Raw genomic sequence first — 22,256 nt, forward strand, 5'->3', positions numbered from 1 at the left:
CATAATTGTAATTTATAATGAGCTAAAGTAATAGATAATGCATTTTAACAGTAACTAACGATTATCAATAGACATTTTTTAAGCACCTTTGGTGCAGTAACTTAGTAATTTTCACAGAAATACCTCTTGAGCTTTTGGATAAGGAAAGTGGGGGTTACTTGGCATCTTGGAAGAGACTGGGTGTCTTAGAGTACTAGACAAGGAGATGGCTTGGCTTGTGATTTTAGGAGTTTTCTATTTCTAAATGACACTGAGATACATCTCAAGTATGTGCAGAATGTAGCCATGTTGAGCCCGGGTTTCCTCACAGTCCACAGACAGCATGGGTGGGGCTCCTGCAGCAGCTGACTTACAAAAACGCCAACTTTTTTGGTACTCTTCCTTCTTGTTTTGAAATTATCAACACTGAAACCTTTTTATATTGAAATCTCATTCAAATACTCCAGAAAGTACTTTTCACTTAAAAGCTATGTTTATTTCCATTCCTCTATGTCCTGACCTGAAATTGAATCGAATTTCAGAGACCAAAAAAATAAGGCTGGGGATGTGGCTCAGTTGGTAGAGTACTTGCCTAATGTGCATGAAGCCCTTGATCTCCTGTGCCACATAAATCAGGCGTGGTGACACTTGCCTGCAATCCCTGCCCACAGGAGATAGAGGTGGTAGGATCAGGAGGCCAAGGTCATCCTTTGCTACATGTATGTTTGAGGACAGCCTAGCTCAAGTGAGACCTTGTCTCAAAACAAAACAAGGCATTTCTTTTTATCTGTGGTATCTTACTATGCAGGTATACTCAATGACACCTGACCTCAATTTCCAAAGTAAATCAAAGTATAACAAGCACTTTGGTGGACTTATAGAATAAGGAAAGAGTGTATATGGAAGCTATTTGTTGTGGTGGGTTTTATTTAAATTGGTATTGTTTTCCTAGGGAATGGGACACACACATTTGCACATCTAGATACATGTATGTGAACTTATATTCATGTAAACACACACATGCATGCATCTGGGCACAACCTCTGTAGTGTTTGGTAACCAAAGAAAGAAGAGTCCCTGGATGGATGTGCTGTTGGTGTTAGTAGAATCTTGTCATGGATCTCTAAGATGGCTAGAGAAGCTGATGGGGTGCTTGTGGCCTCTTCAAAGATGGTAGGGCCCTACCCTTGAAAGCAGGCTTTCTTACCTCAACTACTCCCCTTGCTCCATCCACAGAAGCAGCAACAGCAGCTAGATACTGGCAGTCACTGGTGATGGGCTTAACTGTGGAAGTCTACTGCCTGGGTGGTTCTGCTTTAGAGAAGATACCAGTGGGTGCCTTTGATCTAAGCATAAGCAGCAGCTATTGCAGTTTGAACTGAACCCTTCTTCATGAAGGTAGAGAGGGTAGAGGTGAAAATGGGGAGAGGTGTAATACCACGGTAGTTACAGCAGCCAGAGACTTACCAGGTTGGCAAGGAAACAATCCCAATGTACCATCACAGACTCCACAGTGAATGTGAACAGAGAGGGGCCGGCACAGGGAAGGTCATTCCAGGTCAGAGTAATGTGAGGTACCCAGACACTGGGGAGAAGGCACTGTTCTGCAGGATGCAGCAATAGAAGGGGAAAGAGAAAAGGACAAAGATCAGAAGAGGGAAACAGAGGAAGAAAGGAAGAGAGGGGTGTTCTTACCCAATAAAATACATGCTAATGGGGAAGAGAGGGCAAACATTTGCTCAGATACCGGACTACAGAAAACTTTTGTTTGCTTTGTTATCATCACAGTCAAACTTCAAATGTGGAAACCAAAGTTTGAGGTAACTTGCTTGAAGTCGCACAGTGCTAAAGTTAGATAGAAGTTAAAAGAAACCTGAAAATTAGATGAAGTTTTGAAAATTTCACATGTTTCAGTTTCAGTAAAGAAATGTCTGGCCTCCCAGAAGAGCCCAGGGGGACTGTTAGGAGTTGATACAATGTGGTGTCCTACATGGAATCCTGGAATAGCCAAGGAGAAGAGGTTAAAAGCTAAGGAAATTGGATAAACTATGGCATTTGGCTGGTAGTGGATTAACCAAATGCAGTGTGTGCTATCCTAATAGCAGGCAGATGGCAGGTCATAATGGGAACCATACATAATTTTCTCCTTTTTTCTTTGAACAAAACTTTTTTTAAAACAGAGTTTATTTCCTTGCTATTGTGAATAATGCACTCATAACAATAGATGTGCAAGTGTCTGTGGTGGGATGTAAGCCCTTTAGGTATATGCCTGGAAGTGGTGTGGCTGGGCCATATGGTAACACTGCTTTTAAATTCTTGAAAACCATCCATGTTGATTTCTAGCCTGGCTCACAATGTTTGTCAGTTTGTGTACACAGAAGAGTGAGTGTGGGATTTAGGGTATGAAGCTATAAAGGGGGTGATGGGAAGGAAAAAGAGGCACCGGGTTAAACCTTCATGAGGACACATGAGACTTGAGAGCAGAAAGGAGGGTGTGGAGGGGGCAGAAGTGTGCAGAGTGGTATCAGGAGGAGGGACAGGAAACGATATGAAGAGAATTAACAAAACCAAAGAAAACCAAAATGCCAGAATGAAGCGTAATAGTGCATTTTCTAATTAGAAAATAAAGTCTAGTGTTAAAATTAAGGAAAAAATGGGGGGAAATGGGGTATTACAAGTGAGAATACACTCAAAGTACAATATACTTGTATTAAAATGTCCTTATGTAACACAGTACTGTGTAGAATGGGGACACACCAATGGGAAAGTAGATAATTCTTTTAAAATGTATCTGGACTGCGAGTGTAGATAAGTAGTACAGAAATTGCCTACTTTTGAGGCCCTGGGTTCAATTCCCAGCATTTAAAAGGAAATGTCTTTGAGTCATTGGAATGGAGCTGGAAAGAACATGTCTGGGCCTCCTGCACCTTGCAGCCATCCCTTCAGTATAGTACATTTTTTTTTTTTTACTTGCTGCATTGGGTCCTTCTGGAACTCCAGATCCCAGTATTACAGACGAGGGTGGCGAGATCCTCTGAGGTTAACTGACTTGAAGTGGCTGGTCACCCAGGTAGCAGTGACTCTAGCAGCTCACAAAGAGCTATGGGCAGCCGAGGAGTGCCGGGAGCAGGAGAGGTGCTCTTCGCCAGGGAGGTCAGCACTGAAGACACACACTCAACTAATGTTATACGAACTGAGAAGGTTATATTTAGGACTATATCTGTATATATGTATACATATATGTATATATATATGCATATAATAACAATTGATGGAAGAAGAGGCCATGAATTTGAGTGAGACTGGGGAGGGGTAAATGGGAGTTTTGCACAGAGGAAAGGGAAGGGAGAAATGTTGTAGTTATAGTAGAATTTTAAAAATGTATATCAATAAAGTACTTCACAAAAAATCTTAAAAGAAATGAGACAGGTGATTCATTGCAGAGAGGAGGGTAGACTTTGCTGAGCAAAGGTCCTATGCTCAGAGGCAAGTAGGATGATGTGCACAGAGGCTGTGGCTGGGATAAGAGCTTGCTACAAATGGGAACCAGTGGCTACAAGATGGATCAGTGGATGAAACACTTGCTGTACCAGCATGGCGACTGGAGTTCAGATCCACAGAACCCAGACAACACAGCCACGCAGGTGTGGCAGCTGCCTGAAATCTGAGCAGAAGGCAGGGACAGCTGGCTAGAGGAGTCACTGGAAATGGTGAGTTCCAGGTTTAGGGAGAGACTCTGCCTCAATCAAGACAGTGAGTGGTATTCAAGCAAGGAAGGCACACAACTTCAACTTTGGGCCTCTACAATGCGTGTATATACACATTCATGCCCAATTACCCTCTCATGTGAACCCACACAAACACACATGTGTGAACATGCAAACACATGCACAGATGCATAACATATACATTCAGAGTTAAATGAAAATAAATAGGAACTAAGAGGAGACAGGTATACAGGAAGTAGACAGGTATGCAGGGAGCATACAGGTATGTAGGAAGCAGACAGACAGAGCTCTGTAAGGGGTTTTCAAAATCTCAGAAGCTAAGAGGTGGAGAAAGGGTGGTCTGGATCCAATCTCCATAACAAGGTGGGAGAGGAATGCTACTCAGGCAATCCAGATGTTAACCAGGACTACATAACTGTGAAATAAAAGGGATAGGTACCAGTGTAAAGTGGAGTGCTCTGGCCCAGCAGGTACAGCACAGAGAGCACCAATGAGATCCACCTGTACCATTCATCACCCCTGCAACATCTGCCTAGGCAGAGAAGAAAAGTAGGGCTGCCTCCTACCTGGCTGTCAGCCTGTGTGTGTGGCTCTGATGAGAAAAGCTGATGTCTGTTACTAGGTAGGAGTCTCAGGACCAAGGATGAGCTTTGAATGAACTTCTGGATATAACTTCTTTATTCTTTGCTCTCTCAGGTCATTGAGTGCATCACCCAAGGCCGTGTCTTGGAGAGACCCCGAGTCTGCCCAAAAGAGGTATATGACGTCATGCTGGGGTGCTGGCAGAGGGAACCCCAACAGCGGCTGAATATTAAGGAGATCTACAAAATCCTCCATGCTTTGGGGAAGGCCACCCCAATTTACCTGGACATTCTCGGCTAGTGTGACTGGTGGCCAAGCATTTATATTCTGTTGCCTCCTCTCTCCCTGCCTCATATCCACTTTTTCCTCATCTCAACTCCTTTCTTCCATCTTTGACTGAAACGAACATCTTCATATAAACTCAAGTGCCTGCTACACATACAACACTGAATTTAAAAAAAACAAAAACAAAAGAAAGAAACCCTGTAAGGCAGTTTGACATATATATTTATATATATATAACTATCTATCTATCTATATCTACAGAGAATTACCTTCTCTAATACATAGAGACGCTGCTGATACAGAAAACCATAAGACATTAACAACTGAGAACATTTTAAATATTATTATTAACACAAATGAAATTCCCTTGACTTAAGCTGTAACCCATGCTTCTTCAGCTCTGACTTTTCAGAGCTCTTCGTCTTGACTGGCAGAGAGAGAGAGAGAGAGAGGACGGGAGGAGGCATGGTGGTGTACAATCATCAATGCACATGAGTGATCCCTTGATGATGCTTGGCAAGGAAACAATTCGGGAAGTCCAGGCCCTTTGGAAACATCTCTGGTCTGCCTTGACCTTTGCCTCCACTCTTTTCCTCCTCGTTGGGACAATTTTCTAATTTGTTCATTCTACAAAATATACAGTCCTGATGCTTTTGGGAATCAATGACGATACCTACAAGCAAATACTGAGCAAATACCAACACCAGATCACTCAAGAGCAAAGCCATCCACAGTCCACTTAAACACCAAACAAGTCAGGGTGGGGGACTCCGGGAGGAGCAAACCCCAACCTTCTAGATGTAAATCACCCTCAAGTTCCTTCCTGGGTTTTAAGAGATTCGATCCTCTGAACCTGAAGAACTGGACTTGATGGATTTTAAGGACCGAACTGAGGAACTAAAAACCACTGAAGTCTGGATCCTCTCAAGGCACTGCCTCTCATCTTTCCATCACTGGGAGGACTCTGGCCCGTCCTTTCACGTTCAGGCCCTTGGGAGTTTGGAGGTTTAAAGTCCACATTCTCTAGTGTCATCTGCTAACGTGGACACAGCAGTCTTCAGGGCTCTGGTATTTGCTTATTTGCTTGTAGATCATAATTAGGCAACCCCTTGGGTCTTATTTCTTATCTTGCTTCCCCCATATCCTGAGGTTCTATCAAGTCCTGGGTAAACCCAATTGCCAGGGAAGGAATCCAGGTGAGAGCCTGAGACATGTGTGTTTCAAGAAGTCAGACCCTGGCACTGGCAAAAGTCAGCAGAGAAGAATCTACTTGGCACCTGTGCTGGGCCCTTGGCATTCTCCTCACGTTTTAAGCCCTTGGAAGGATTGATGCATCTGCCTTTGTGCTGCTGTGAAAAAGGCGGGGACTGAGAAATCGCTTTGTGGGCTGAGTGTGTGTGGGAGGTGGCCAGTGTGGCACGGCTGAAGCTTCTCTGGAAGACGTCCAATGAGTGACCAGTGCCACAAACTTGGCGTCTTAATGAGGACCAGGAGCTGCTGACCGGGGAGTGAGAACGAAGCATTTGGGTTGGGGCCAGTCCCCCAGGCCTGAGCTCCCAGGGAATCACTGCCTCCCCACCTGTGCTGCTGAGGACTGCAAAAGAGAAGGTCTCTGGACGGCTCTCAGACATAACAATGAAATGCCCCGGGAGTCAAGAGCCTGGCCACACCGAGCCATCCTGCTGAGGAGGAGGGGATGTGCCCTTCTGAGGGTACCAGTCTCTCCAACTCATCCCAAGCACAGAGCTACCTAACAGACGTTTTCCTACCAGAAGCTCCCAGGAGCTGTGGACTATCACTTTCCTTTCTAGCTGAAGAAACTGTCTACAGCCTGGATACCCTGGCCAGCCCAAGGCAGCTGAAGTATGGCAACTCTGTGGCGGATTTAGGACTGGATTATGTGTTTGTGGTTTTACTTTTTTTTAAAAAAAATACCAACAAATGTTTTTATTCAAATAGAAAAGAGCTGTGCTCAGATTGTAGCCATGGTTGGGATTCAGGTATCAGCAAGCCTGCTTAGCTGGACTGGGGAGAGAGCTGGGCTAACTAGGAATTCAGTGTGGAACTTCTTACTCTGCTGGGTACCTGGCCCCTGAGGACATCAGGGAAAAGCTCTTTGGATTGTTCCCTTCAAAAGAACCCTTTGCTATCCTGTGGCAATTACTTCTTTTATTACTCCTTGAATCAGTCCACCTGAGGCTTTGATCTCTGCTGGGGCGATGAACATTGGGTGGAAGTTTCCATTCCAGTTTTAATCTGGACAACTAAGCGGGAGACATTCAGGCAAGGAATGACTGGGTGGGGTGAGGAGAAAGTGTTTTCTAGTTAGAAGTGATGTTCCCAGGTCTAAAGGCTTTGGGAGGGAGGGTGGCGTGCTGGAAGAAGTGGAGAACTGAAGGAGTTTAGAGCCTTAATGGGATAGTTGGGAGAAGGGACAAGACTGAACTTGCTCAAGTGTCCTTGTGTTAGCTCCATGAGCTTCCACATTGGCATCAGGGGCACCTCCTCTCAAAGCCCTCCATTATCAGCTGCCTGTGTAACAGTAAGAGAGAGGGCAATGGAGTTAGGAGGGAGGCAGAACGGGACCAACCTTCTTACTATCCCGGCATCCTCTCTGTGTAGATTTTTACATGTGGACCTTGGAAGGGTGGAGAAAGGGCTCGCAGTACTTCGGAGGGTAAGAACATGCAGAACAGCCTTTGGATAGTGAAGTGTATTCTAGGGCTTTGTGGTATGCAGAGTGTCTTACTCCTCCTGTACTGGCACAGGACATATATGACTCACTTCACTGTGTCATGCTTTTCTTATGCGCAAACTAAGGTGTACCCTTGTTACGTCCCCATCCTATTCTAGCTCTGAATTTTTAGCTTCTAACAGCACGGGGTCACTGTGTCACTTTTTTTTCTCAGCATCACTCTGGGATGCCTAGAAAATTCTCCTTTGGCCTTGCGAGAGCAGAAGGTGGTTGTCTCTGAGGACATACTGTACTTGGGCTGGGGTTGGTTCCAGTAAGTCAGTCTGATCCTCTTTTGCCCCTATGTCACAACATGCAAGAGTCTAAAATGTCTGAGACTACTTCAGGCTGGGGCAGGGGGGACACTCTGTCTCATTCCCTACCCCCGTCTTCCCCTAGACCAGAAAATTGTTATTGGTGGTTTATTTATTTATTATTTATTTATTTATTTTGGAAAGAATCTAATGTGGTCAGTCCAATGAGTCTAGAATTGACATCCCATGAGCCCATGTAGCCGCTGCCACCTGCTCCATCCGGCTTTCTACATAAACACATCTACACTTTTGAAGACCATGCCAAATTGATTTAGCCCTTAGCCTGAAGTTAACTTCACTATGAGCACTTGTGAATGTTCCAGGGGACCCATGCTCATCTCTGTGCCCTGTCCCTGTCACCTGGGCCCCTCCTGGACTGACAAAGGGTGACTTGGACGTCCATTGTAGAGCAGGGTGTCATGGCCAAGGGTCCTTTTAGTTATTTGCTTTGGGCATGAACTTGATGCTCCTTTCTGACTTACTTCGGCTCTTAACTGTGAGTGGTTGTCAAGGGTCACTAAATGTTCGCTAGTCGATAGACAAAGGACTTTGGTCTTCCTCCACTCAGCAGATCATGCACAAGTTTTTCCCAGAGAAAGCTTTTCACTGGAGGTGGAGAGCCTCCATTTTTTTCTGGGCGTGAGCTGAACAGTGTTGTTCATCTCTGGTGATGCTTACCTGGTGGAACACACTAGTGCAAGTACTTCTGGTGCTAACTATGACAGAAACCAGCGCCCACTGAAGAGCTTCAAAACAGAAGTAGGGTGAGTCAGCCATGCCAGAAGAGTACTGCATACAGCCGAAAGACCACTGAGAGCCCTGCCTCTGTGCTTGGCTACCTGTGATGTGCTTTGGGCTAAATCAGCATTTCTTTGATTGTCAGTCTTCTCGCCTGAGGTACAGGGGGTTAGACTAGGTGGACCCTTAGTGTCTACTTAGTTTGAAAGGCTATTTTGAGTCCCCATCTACTCCTCTATTCTAAGGTTGTTCGCTAGAAATGAGAGATGAAAATGAAAGGAAGACAGGGAGGGAAAGGAAGAAAAATTACTGTTGACAAAAAGTGACTGTAAAAGTAAAGTAAAGAATATTTAGTGGCTGGTATGGTTGAGGGACACTGGTGCAGGATCCAGGCACATAAGTCGGGAAGTTGGTATTTGCTTTCTTCAGGGGAGTCTACCCTTCTCTACCAGCCATCTTCACGACTTCACATGCCCACATTGGCAGAAACGAGTCTGGAATATGGAGACAGTCCTGCCCACCTCCCATGAAAAGCAAGTAGTAATCTGGACTCTAGGTCAGAAACCAAGAGATTTTTATATGTACATGCTTTCTCTTTTATATCCAAAAATAAGACTGGTGGCATACTTTTTTCTCCTTTCTGAACCAAACAGCAGCAGTAATATCTTTACACTTGCCTGAGAGTTTTTGCAATCTTTTCAATTCTTTGCTTACAGGGGAGCATAGAAATATTTGTGGATGATAAGTCAATGAAACCAGATTCCAGCAGTCCCATGAGACAACCTCAAACTCCAGTGTCTGCTTTGGTTGGGCACCAACTTGCTAAAATGCATAAGGTGTTTACCTCAAAGCAAAAAAAATGTCACCTTGAGCTCAGACCCCGTGAGCTGTAGTCACTCAATATGATTTTATTTCTTCAAGATTCACGTTTATTTGGTACCAAATAAATTGTTTCAACCAATACTTAACAGGGCTGGAAGGGGAGTTCCAAGTTTGGGCATCATTATTAAAACATCAGTTTGGACTTCAGAACCTTTTGGAGGATTGCTCGAATATTACCAGGAAAGCATTCCTTTTCAGCTCTAGCCATATGCACATCATGTGTTCTAACTATCCACTTGATGGTCACAGAGTCACAAAAGCCTCCCTGGAATCAGCAAATCAGTGCAGTTTGGGATTCTCTTTGTACCTTATTTTTCTCCTGGATGAGAACTGCAGAGGTGGACTGGCCTCGGAGATATTCAGAAACATCCCAAAGGGAAACTGGTTATCTCATAAAGTTTGATCATCTGCTGCTCCCCATACTAAATTATATTGACAATAATATCCGAGCATCTCAACATCATCCCTCCTGGTTTTCTGATAACTCACCATGCAGAAACCCTTTCTACTTATATGTTGTTTGGGATTTGGTATTGGAGTTACCAGCGGGGCAGATGGAACCTCTTCCAAGAGGGCCAGACCAGAGAGGACCTGAGAGGATAGCAGTTGATTGTGCTCTCTGATAGGCACATGTGATAGTGGTGGAGGAGGTGACAATTTGTTTCAATACACTGGGTTGTCCTACCCAGGGCCCTGCATTTTAGCTTCTGAACAAGGTTTCTGTTTATCTGGTGCATTCTCTCCAAACACATTTGTGTGTGTGTGTGTGTGTGTGTGTGTGTGTGTGTGTGTATGTGTGCAAGTTTTTGATGTACCAACAGAGACACCTTTCTATGAGAACTGGGCTCCACCTGAGAGAACTCGGAATTCCTTTTCTTTTCCTTCTTGCTAGCAATATTAAATCATAGAAAATCATGGGTTTCCTTATGATACTTTCAAATATGTGAGTCCTTGGAATTCCTCACCATAGTCATAGAATTCAGATTGCCCTTCCTGTGGGGGGCTAGGTTCCAGCTTTAAGACAAGGCCTGGTTTGATATTTGCCATAAGAATGCTGTCTTAAACCAGCAAGCAAATTTCCCTCTTTCATACAGAGGTAAGATGGTAAATTCTATTAACTTTTTTTCCTGATCATCCAGGAATATATGGAACTCCAAGATCTGAGCACAGAGTTTCCAAGAGATATTTATAGTCCGCAAGTAGATGCTTTTAATAGAAGGTGGATTGAGATTACAGAAGACAAGGAGCCTACAGAACTCCTACTTCTGAGGCGCTTCCAGGCATTTTGATAGTGCTTTCTTTTAGTATCTGAGAGGATTCAGTCTTTTCTCATCTTTAGGCAGTTGGAATTTAGACCTCTTTCCTGCAAGAATAAAGGTAGTGTGAGAGCCCAGCTACGCACTGTGTAGTCTAGCATTCCTTTGGATGCAGTATCCCCTTAAGTGAGTGAGAAATCACACGTTCAAATCCAAATCTGGTATTTATTATTTCATTTAAGAAACATTCCTAGGAGTGTGACTTTGAAAAGGAACTAAGTTTATATTCTCCGGAGTAGTAGGACCTACTCAATTTCTCCCCTTGGAGATTAGTCCGTGTTCTGTCTCTATTTCTAAGCTGCCTGACACTTGTCTGGTGCCCTTGATGCTACTTTTGGACAGGAAGAGAAAGCCTGGTCCAGTACTGTGACTTCTGCTGCCCACAGGAGAGGAGTACATTTCAGTACAGAGTGTCTTCTTTCTGCTTTTTCATTTCCCCCTTTTTCTGGGTTTGCATTCTCTGGCTTCCATGGGACAGAGGGTCTGGATTCTGACAGTCTGAGAAAGTCATAATATGAGGTGAATCCCAGGACCACAAACAGTTTGGACTTCAAACAGTGAGAAAATTGGCGCCGAATGATTCAGCACACAAGGCAGAAAACTTTCATTTCCTGCAGGCAGGATGGAATTGACTGTTATATTAAGACTTCTGAAGGAGCCCTGCCCTGGAGTAATTTCAGTGCTGTCAGACAATGTTGACATCTAGATTAACCTCTGTGCAGTGAATTTGACTGCACAGCTCATTGAGATGCATGTGGCGTGTCCCTGTAAATCCCATCTGAAACCCTTGGTGGCCCACCCAGAGCAACTCCCTCTCCCATCTCCACCTCCTGATCTCACAGTCCATGAACTTTTAGCCTCTGGGAGCAAAGGCACTGTGGCTGGGGTCTGACCCTCAGAAAGGAAGTTTTGACCTTTCTGTGAGCACGATCTAGTCCTGCCTCATGTTTGCTGCTTGGTCAGAGTGACAGCCCTTGTCACTGTATTGGTTTTCTCCCAGAGGAGACGGCAAATAAAGGCATGAAGGCCATTCCACTGATGACAAACAGTTTTATGACTGATCTAAAAGTGAAATGGTCTGCAGAGGAGCCAAGGGCCCAGAGTTGGTCTATCTGTATGCTTCCAGTCTTTCAGGTTTCAAAAGAAAACAGCAAATGCAACAAGGTCATGACCACAGATGAGGTGGGTAGGGTCTGGTGGCTGAAAGGACTTGTCCTCTATACAGGTGCTTCCTCTGGTCCTTTTAATAAAGGCATCCTAGACTCCTACTCACCTGGCTGGGATAGTGCCTTGTAGGAAGCTCTGAGTCCTTCTTGCTCATGGCATGATGCCACACTGAGATCCCATAGTTAGATGAAACCTTTCAGATAAGGTGGCCCACAGCAAAAGTACATACATACATCTCATGCATCAAAAATTCTGAAAAAGGACCTTCAGCTTGGTCCCAGCTACCTCCAGACTCTGCAAAGCTACTCAGCATAATCCTAGGCATTTCTGAAAACACACCTCAGGATTTTAGAATACCCTGCCCAAATCTGAAGAACAAATTTCTCTGCAGAATCGTTGAATCTGATTCTCCTTCAAATTATTTTTCCTTCTTTGCTTCTTTAGTATAAGTAGTGGGAATCTCTTTCTATATTCTCAGATACTTCTTTAGGAAGTTTTTAGCCAAGGACATTGTATTTATTGACTAAGAAAATAGATTTCTGGGCTGAGCAATATAGCAGTCACACAGAGGAAATCTTGATGACTTTATTTAAAAACAATTATCAGAGTTGTGGGTTTTTTTCTAGCTTCTCAAGCTGATGGAGAACAAACCATATTCATCCTTTTTGTTATTTGTCATATGTATTCACTTCCACATAGAAAGAAGTAAGCGCATGCATGCAAATGCCTGGGTAATTCTATTGCATCTAGACCACAGTGCCCCATTTGTGTTTCTTTCCTTGATCTCAGCGTGTGTGTGCAAATGAGTGCACCACACATGTGGTTTCCTCACTGTGCCTCATCATTGTTTGTATTAGCAGCACAAAGCCTATGACTTTCTGCATTATGAGTTATTTACAAAGTTGAGGCTCCTTTGATGGAGAAAAAAAGTACCCAAGTTCTCAAAAATTTCATACATAAAGACAGGACTCCTCCCTATCTTTTTTTCAAGGTTTAAAAAAAAAAACCCAAAAAACAGACTGAGCCTTGATTCTGATTATCTGTAATTAATTTTCTGGGGGAAGGGGTATCAGATTCATCATAAATATTATGTGTAAATATAAATGTGAATGAGTTTAAGCTGACTATTGACCTAACCATTGGCTATTAAAACTCAAGTGTTCTAGTGGAACTGTGGCATGCAGTCCTTGGGACACAAGAACAGAGCTGAGTTAGGAGCTGGGAGGCTGGATTATAGGGCATTTGTCTGGGCACCTGAGTGAATATCAGCTTTTAACTGAAAGCAGGCAAACAGGCTGCAGACTGTGCTCTCTCTCAAACAGCAGTGATGAGGAAAGCCACTCCGTTCTAATCTGTTGCTCAGGTTAGTTCCCGACAAAGCATATCATAGCAGGTATTCCCTGAGAGGACATTTGCAGACATCCCATTCCAAAGGGCCAGAGTCGTTTGTACCATATGCTCAGTTTCTCACTTACAGCTCTCTCTGAACTCTAAATCTTATCTGTCTCCAGCTCCCTACCTCACCTCTTAGAGGCCAGGCTCTGAGAGCTCTAGAAAGTGGAGGAGAGTCTGGGTGTCTCATCTCCTTAGCCTGAGCATGTTGTGATTTAGTCTGGGTTTCTGCAGAAAGAAGCAAGCTGCTCTCCCAGCCATCCATCAGTCTCTTTCCAGCTCCATGGACCAAATGATTAGCGCTCATTAGTGCCTCATCAGTTGCTTTTGCACAGGAGACTCTGATACAACAGGCCTATTATAAGGCCCCAGTCTGTCTTTTTGAAGTCATCTCATCCTTCTGGCATGGTTAAGAAAGGCAAGCCTTCCTACAAGCATGTTTTCCTTCACATTTCTGTCTTGTTTCCTGGCTGCTGAATATTCTAGTAAATGACAAAGTACAGTTTTTCTTTTTTTCTAGTCTACTGTGAGCGGGGGCCATGTCTCTCCATGGACTAGAGCTCTGTGTATCAGCCACGGTTTATCCAGTCTTGGGACGGTTAAAAGAGTGACTCACAGATTTGGTGGAAGTGATCTTTATTGTGACAGCACCAGAAAGGTTTGTACCTTAAGAAAGAAACTGAATCAACACACCGTGGAGTAGGAATGGAGAAGAGGTCAACTGAGGATCTGGGAAGCCAGACTTTCTAGTCCACACATCACTTCATATCAACAGATGCTTTAACTGTTCCAGCAATGGTTCTTACAGACACAAATAGCCACATCCACTAGTCAAAAATAAATCCATCATGTCTGATGTCTGACACAACCACTTATTTTTTTAAAAATCTTTTTTTCCCCATGAGCTGGAGAAATTGCTCAGATTCTAAGAGCACTGGCTGCCATTCCAGATGAGCTGGATTTGATTCCCAGCACCCACACGGAAGCTTACAACCATCTGTAAATCCAGTTCCAGGGGATCTCACACCCTCTTCTGGCCTCCACAGTCATCAGGCATGGAAGTGGTGCACAGGCATTCATATAGGCAAAACACTCACACACATTAAAAACACCCCCCCCCCATAACTCTAGACAGCTTAAACATGTTTCTTTTCTTGGTTTCTACTAATATCTTCATTGTGATTCCCAGGTTTTTAATTTTTTTATCTGCATTTCCTTAGGAAAGAGTTGATGGTCTATTTTAAGTTCTATCTATGAAGAAATGTCAAGACAGATGCAAAGTGAGGGAGCAATGGAGCCAAAAGGTAGAGGTCTTACGAGCCATTATTTCTTTCTGATCAGCCTCTTGCTCTGTAAAAGCTCTGCTAACAGCCTTCTGCCTGCCATTCACTGAGGATTATCATGAGCAATAGAGTCAGCCCTTAGTGGTGTCCCCAAGGCCCCATGGTTGCGAAAGCTTACTCCTTGGGCATCTGGCGCTATTCATGGTTGAAACATTTGACTTGTGCTGTGTTTGAGGTACACCTTCCTTATTCCCTCCAATGGTTGGTTTCTAGAGAGTTAGTAATTAACCTTTTCCCACTTTGAATCACCAGCGCACATACAGTAATGGAAAATATGTTGTAATTCTACCAGCAGAAAGGGATGTTTTACCCACTTAGCAGGGGTGATTTGTAGATTTCATTTTCTGGCATGGAACCCTGGGACATCTTGAAGCCAAATAGCATCTCTTCTCCTTTAACTCCTTACCAACTCATTGCTGCTTTGAAGAGGTGCTGTAGATTTCAGAATAATGCCTGGTAAAGTAAGACTGCATTATTTAAGTCAAATACTAATACTGATCTTGCAGGGAGATTGAGGGTGATAATGATCTTGAAGCTTTCTAGGGACTGTGGTCCCCACAAGGGAAAGGCAGGGATAATCAGAAGATGGAGAAGGCTATCCTGGTGAAGACCAAACTCAAGGCCTCATTTTCAATGGCCCAGAGCACAACAGAGAGGTTCCAGAGGGACTCCTGCTGAGGAACGTGTCTGGCTGAAAATGAAACCCCAGACAATAAATCCTGAGGCCAGATTGCCAAGGTTACAGCAGTGAAGTCATTTACAGTCTCTAAAAAATGTCCCAGGTGTTTGTGATGCCAAGCACTATTTTAAGTTCCTTGCTACGAAGACTACTTGGAAAGTGAAATCTTTCAAATGTTATTTCCCTTCAATTTCCAAGTAGCCATCAGGTGTGATATGTCTGACAAAATGTTGTCTGTGTGTTGTGAAAGGATTTTGACCACTCATGAGAAAAAGCAAAATAAAGCTGAGTACCAAGAATCCTGAGAAACTCGGAAATGTTTCACTGGAGTTCAGATGATCACATCTTCTTTTTTCTTTTGACCTTGGGCTCAGTGTTTATTTTTCTGATACAGGAAAGCAGATTTTCTGTTCTAGACTTCTATCTGAGTGATTTTTACCCCTGCTATTGTCTGCCAGGCAGAAAGCACCCCAGCTTTCTTTGAAATGAGAATCCAAATTGGGATATGTTTGTAAATTGTGGTGTGAAATTGCAGAAGGCAAGCTGGTTTGGAGTGGTGTTTCCTAATTCTCTCGGATAGGACATAGGCTCTTCTAAGCTTTGTTAAAGCCTGCTTGGAACAAATAGTTTCACCATGTGACTTCCTATAGACATGACTGATAAATTAAAGATCTCAGAGGTATCATTTAAGAAGTAAATTGATGAACATGGAAAGTTTGAGCTAATACGCTAACAGGAACAGTAAGTACTTACTTTAATGATTGTTTTCATTCCCTTCTCTGAAAGTTTAGCCTTTTGGGGGACCATTGGGACATTTCTTTTCCAAGGCTAGCAGAGATTGATTATAGTTCATGTCGAAAAGCAAAGGCTTTCTTGAGCCTGTTGGGGTTGGAGGTAACCCCAAATGGCCCATGTTATTTTTCTGATACAAGTACCACAGCAATAGGAGTCTTCTTGAGTATGTGTTTGGATCCTGGTGGTTTGCACAAGGGATTTGTCAAATTAAAAAAAAAAAAGAAAGCAAGTTGGGGCAAGAAAATTCTGACTAAATGTGAAAGAAAAAAAATCAGTTCTGCCAGCAGACATTCCTGTACTATTCAGTGAAGAAATACATTCTCTTTTCAAGATGAGTTTTACTTTTTGAGGTATGTGTGCTGTGCTGTGTGTGTGTGTGTGTGTATGTGTGTGTGTGTGTGTGCGCGCGCGCGGTGTGTGTGTGTGTGTGTGTGTGTGTGTGTGTGTGTGTGTGTGTGTGTAGGTGGAGGTAGGAAACAAGTATGAAGCTGTTGTTTACACATTTAGATGTTCTCTCGAGCACAGTAAAAGCTCTGTTCAGTTTCTTGGAACATGACAATAAAATTAGGGTTACAGAGGAAATAAAGGCTGGTGTTTTAGAACAATGTGAAATAGTCTCCAAATATTCCTTTCTGAAACCTTCAGTCATAGCAAATCAAGTCAACCTCATATTTGTTGTTGATATCAGGGCAAAACAGTCAGTGTACAATATCTGCAGGTCCTAGTGCTTTGTCTGTCTGTGGGCCTCTTTTCTGAAGGTATAGAATTCTTAATTCATGTCAGGAACTTGGCCAACATGGCTAAATGATGAAATGGCTTAGACAGTTTAGAGTAAGCTACCCCATGTAGATTTTTGGCAAGGGTATTAGGGTTGTTTCGGAGCTATTTTTTTTTTTTTTGCCTCAAATGATATTTCAAGTGATTTGAAATACAGTTTGAGACCTTTCACAGAAGGTGAAAGGACAATTTAGTTTCACAGTAGTATTTGGTTTTGCCCATCCCAGAAGTGTAAATTCTGCTGTGAGCTGGCTATAGGGTTTCAGCACCAGGGACAGCAGTCATTTCCCTCATCTGAAGTCTATTCTGGTGATTGGATTTCCAGACAGGTTTTTTTTTCCAACACTCCCTACCCATTGAACTTGGAAGATTTTATTCTTAAGTTTGGGTGCTTATATATTCAATTTTTCACGATCCAGGTATTACTTCTCTAGTTGGAGGTGTGAACCTGGGAGAGAGTGGAGCTGAAAAATGAGTCGGACTAAAGTCTCATGCAATAGCCAACATTATTCAGAGCACCAGACAGTTGATATTCTGAGGATATTCTGAGGATTAAGTAAGGTCATGAACAAAGTTCATGTGAGTTTAGGCTATATTCAGCCACAAGGACAACTGGTGCTTGGAAACATCTTTGAATAACAAACGTAAGCAGCAATGTGTGATCAGTCTGAAGCAAATCTACTCCTATTTACTACACCTGGGAGGGCCACAAAAGCACATTCCAAGAACAAACCATGTCATGGAGAAACATGGGTTACAAGACTTTTGCCTTGTTTTCTTGGGGTTATCTCACAAGCTCTCAAAAATCCTCCTTAGACAGCTTCATTCAGGGACCATGTTCCAACATCAACATCCAGGAATAGATTTTATTTTCCCCCAAACCTGATATAGCTGTTTCTGCCATGTCCTTGGCCTGCTCACAAAGTATAGACTGTCACAGTCAGGTTTCCCAGAGATGGGAAAGACTGAGGTACCAGTGGTAGGAATGCTTTGGGGCAGAAATCCCTTCCTTATTAGGCACCCTAGACTTGCAAACTCCTATAAGGAATACTACTCGTTGATGACCACTTCTAAAAAAAAAAAATAAGCATAGTGTTCACAATATGCAAGGCCATGGTTCATTGGTATGCATCCAGAAGCAGTAATAATGCACAGCAGTGGAGCTGAAGTTCTGACCTTTGAGGACAAAGAAGGGTCTAGCAATGCTGTCAAGAGGTATTCTGGAAACTTGTGGAAGGCTACTACTTTGAATCTTGGCATCCAGTTTTTAACCTTGAGTGCTGTTCAACAGCTCTTTTTGCCTTAAACAATCATGATAAGATTGGAAGTAGCTCCTTATGGCTTTCCCCATGCCTGTCCAAAGGAGTCACTGGGAAAATGGGAGTAACAGAAGCACATGTTGTCACTATGCTTTGTGATCATCCAGTTTTCCTATAGCACAACAATGCATAGGTGTCACCACAGAGGTAGTACAGTCTTCTATTGTTTACTTGGCATCCTCCTTGGGGCCCTCTCTCCAAGATGGTAACTGAATAGCATCTGTTTCCTCCTCCTCCTCCTCCTCCTCCTCCTCCTCCTCCTCCTCCTCCTCCTCCTCCTCCTCCTCCTCCTCTCCCTTCCCCTCCTCCTCCTCTTCCCCTCCCCCTCCTCCTCCTCCTCTTCTTCTTCCTCCTCCTCCTCCTTCTTCCTTCTCCTTCTTTTTCTTCTTCTTCACAGGTGTTACACAAGCTCCATTTTGGCTGCCTCTGAATTATCTGAGACCTGATCAAGCTGTCATTCTTCCTAGCTCCCTTTTCTCCTTGTCTCTTACACATACTTCTTTCCCCCTCATTATTACTTATAACGATACATAGCATTTAATGATAAGAGACCATGCAGCATTCCTTTTAAGGATAGAGAAATAGTCAGGCCTCAAAGGAGCAAGTTCAACAGAAACGTGATGTTTAACCTTGGGGTAGGTTGGGGGAGGGGCACATCCCTCTTCCTTCCTTACCTTCTTAAACAGTTCCATTCATGCTCACACTTGTCACACAAAGGGGACAGCAGCCTGCATTTCTCTGGGTGGCTTTCATGAATACAGAGTGGGCAGGTCAAAATATCCTCTATTTGAATCTGTTAAAACAGGAGAGCTTTGTTTTCTATTTTAATCAAGGAAGGGTCCTAGTAAAGGAAAGATATGTACAGAAAAGACCAGCTATAGGAGAGCTTCATAAGAGAATGTTTTCTATAAAATGACAAAAGAGCTACAGACTCATCTTTCATGGGATACATGACTCCCTGGCAGGCAGAAAGGTAGTCTGAGATGAGCTAGAGAACAAGCCCCTTTGATGCCTCAGGAGGAACAGGCCAGAATGAAACCCCAGCAAGGTTCTTGTACTTTTTCTGGAAAAAAAATCTTCAAAATTTCAAGGGCACATCTAGTTCTGCCTCTTCAGAGGCCTGCTCAGTGCTACTTCTGGGTTCTCAAGGCAAGTGCCCTGTAAACACCAAAGTCTTGCATTTTCCACTCTCAGCCAGCAGTGGCTATCGTGAGTGGAATGTTTTTCCCTTCCTTAAGTGAAAGGGACTTGTTTTCAGGAGAAGTGTCCTTTAAACATCCAGCTAAAACTGGAGGTAATTTTTTGCATGAATGGCTTTTTACAGCTAGGTCTAAAGCAGAACAAAACTTGTATTAAACTAAGTGCTACTTTACATATCTTATTTCGAGGGAAATGAAGGATTTATTGCCGTGTAAATGATATACACTGATTTCTTTCCTACTGGACATTACATGTCCCTTTATCTTTAGGCTGATGTTGTGCGGCAAACTTTCAATATCTGGAAAATCAGCTGGTACCTACTTCAACGCACTAGCAGGACATTATGTTCCCACTGAGGAATTTTGCAAATGAAGTGTGGGTGCTGATGCAACTGATTTCCACCCCACCCCTCATCCCTAAGCTTTCTGTACTAAATATCTGTAAAGTGATTATATCTTGTCTGACCCCATGTGTTTGTGTATATTTCCCAATGTTTGTAAAACTATAGTGGCGATCTGAAGGGTTATTTGTTTTTGTGGCAACTGCTGAACTATGGGTGCGGCCTAGGGGACGCATGTGGCATATGTACACAACAGTTTTGGGGCCAAGCAAATGTACTCACTGAGTTTGAGAAGTGCGGTGAGTGGCAATATGGCTTGGCTTGGAGGGTGTTCAAAAATGGGTAGAGTGTTGCCAAGTTATTGTTACTTGCTGAAGACCTTGATGAAGCAGAGTTAGGATGTGCTCACTCAGATCTTAGGTTGCTTATATAAATCCCAACTGACCAATCTTCTGCTTTATTTTTAACAGAACTATTCTTTCATGAGGCTCACTCTATATTCCACAGGCTGTTGGGAAATGCTGATCATGCTTGCTTCCCATGATTGGATTCCCGAGGAGCTGTTACTATAGCAGACTGTGGTGTTAGATACACTAGGAGTAAGTCATAGTACCCCTTCCTTGAGAAGTCATCCCTTCCGTTGTTTTCCTTTCTCACAAATTAATTCCATTGTCTATGCTAACTTTATTTAGATGTGTGTAAGTATTGGAGAATCAATCTAGTTAAAATGATGGCTGTGTTTACCTCTGGAGAACAGGTTCACAGTCTTAGGTAAAACTCTTCCAGGAACTTATCTTTTGTGAAACAGAGCAAAATCAAAACAGAAAAGAGCAAAGAGTAACTTGATAAGATGGCAACATGGCCCCAGGGTAGAAAGAGGTGTTCTCAGTTGACAGGAAGAGTTGTGTTGGAAAGGCAAGTACTCACCCTTCTTCTAGTCCTACCCTGCCTCCCTTCCTCCTCAACCTCAGAAGAAAACAGAAACTTATTTTTTTAAACTGTATTAATAATTTATGTTTAATACAAAAGGATGATTTAATGGTATCACCAAAGGTCATTTCTCTCATTGTGCATGTCCTTCGCTCTCAACCCCATACACTCATTCCATTCTTCACCCTCACTTCCATCCCAAGGCAACTGTGTGTCTTCATAAAAACCTATGGATGTTGGAGTTACATGTGGGGGTATACATTTAACACCTGACACTAACAACTGATCATTCTTCACTTCCAAGTGACAATTATTACAATAAGGAAAACTCTGTTCTTGGTTTTTGTTTGAAATCATTTTATACATATATATGTATATATGTGTGTGTGTATGTATGGACATATGTATGTATATGCACATGTACATGTATATATGTATATACCCATCTCAATATAAATATATCATATGTGAGAGTTGTAAATACTCCTTGGTCATGCATCTGTCTTCCTCATAGTATCATATCTTCAATGTTATGTTAACGACTCCATTTATTGATTGATGAGATCATGTGTAGACCTGTATCCTCCTGACATAGTTTATGTAGGGTCTCTTCTCAAATAAAGTATAAAACAACAATGCCCTTGGTTTATTTGGATTTATTGTATCGAGTTTAAAGGTGAGCAGAAGTTCGGGTAGATCTGAATATGAGCAAATACCACAGCAACAAACATCATCTTGAAAACTGCTACCCTCTTTTGTTGATATAATGTGAATATTGGGTTGAGATGAGTTTTTCAAAGCCACATACATACGTTTATGAGTTGATTCAGGACCCAAGAAAAGGACTGAATCCCTGTAGCTCTGGGTCATGATGAGGACCTGTTTTTGTTTTCCTGCAAAGTATGTTCAATACCTCTCTTGCAGTCATGGAGGTTACCAATATGAGATAAACTATGCTCTCTTAGTTCTCCTTTACCCCAAAGATTTTACAGTTCTTTTACATAATTACTTAGTGGTCTATCACAACCTATTTTCAGTAACTTCTCTTGAAGGTATTGATTAGTTGTAAGAGAAAGAGTGTGAGGAAGAGACACTGGACACACAGAAAGTAGTTCCACTGACCAGAGTTCAATGGAGATGAAGAAAATTGCAAATGTTTTTCCTTATTGATATCACTCACATTTTGGAGTAGTGATAATTCTTTTTTTTTTAATTTTTGTGGAGGGCTGTCCTGTTCATCATATGATATTGTTATAAATGCATTTGTATTAGAAGTATTAGTAGCCTTCCTCTTCTTGCTAAGTGTGTGCTGATCAAAAGTGTCTCCAAACACTTTCAAAAGCTCCCTGGGGTAGGGATTAACCCAACTGAGAGTCACTGGTTTAATTGTTAGATCTTATTTACTAATCATTATTTATTTAATAATCAAATAATAAAATCCAGGGAACGTGTGAGCTCTCTTAAGTCCTTCTGGAATGCTGATTGGCCATACCTCTGAGTAAACTTGTTTCTTTTTTCTTTTTTTATATACAGTCCCTTTCAAAGAGCATCACCAACAATGCAGTTGTATCCCATATTTTCATTTTGGGCAGCAATGAAATTGTCTTCCTCATCTCGATGTAGTAAATGCACTCAATCCTAGATTATCTGTCAATGCCACTTAAAATGTAATTAACATATGGTTAATACTTTAGTGCCAGTGCAAGAAGACAGGCAAACCCCTTTTCAAGCACGTGTCTCTGGGAAAGGTGCTGGG

At 42.7% G+C, this 22,256-nt stretch overlaps 1 protein-coding gene across 6 annotated transcripts in view; it reads left to right on the forward strand.

Moving 5' to 3' along the window:
- Nucleotides 1–21,138, forward strand: part of Ntrk3 (neurotrophic receptor tyrosine kinase 3) — a 385,084-nt gene extending 363,946 nt beyond the window's left edge. For all 6 annotated transcript variants that reach the window (XM_052761135.1, XM_052761134.1, XM_052761136.1 and 3 more), the window contains one exon: nucleotides 4,404–21,138. In XM_052761135.1, coding sequence (XP_052617095.1) covers nucleotides 4,404–4,589 — 186 coding nt within the window. In that variant the 3' untranslated portion in view covers nucleotides 4,590–21,138. The remainder of the gene's footprint in view (nucleotides 1–4,403) is intronic.
- The last annotated feature ends 1,118 nt before the right edge of the window (nucleotides 21,139–22,256 follow it).

The sequence above is a fragment of the Peromyscus californicus genome, unplaced genomic scaffold, assembly GCF_007827085.1.
Source record: "Peromyscus californicus insignis strain IS unplaced genomic scaffold, ASM782708v3 Scaffold_4__1_contigs__length_199733344, whole genome shotgun sequence".
In the NCBI taxonomy this organism is placed as follows: Eukaryota; Metazoa; Chordata; class Mammalia; order Rodentia; family Cricetidae; genus Peromyscus; species Peromyscus californicus.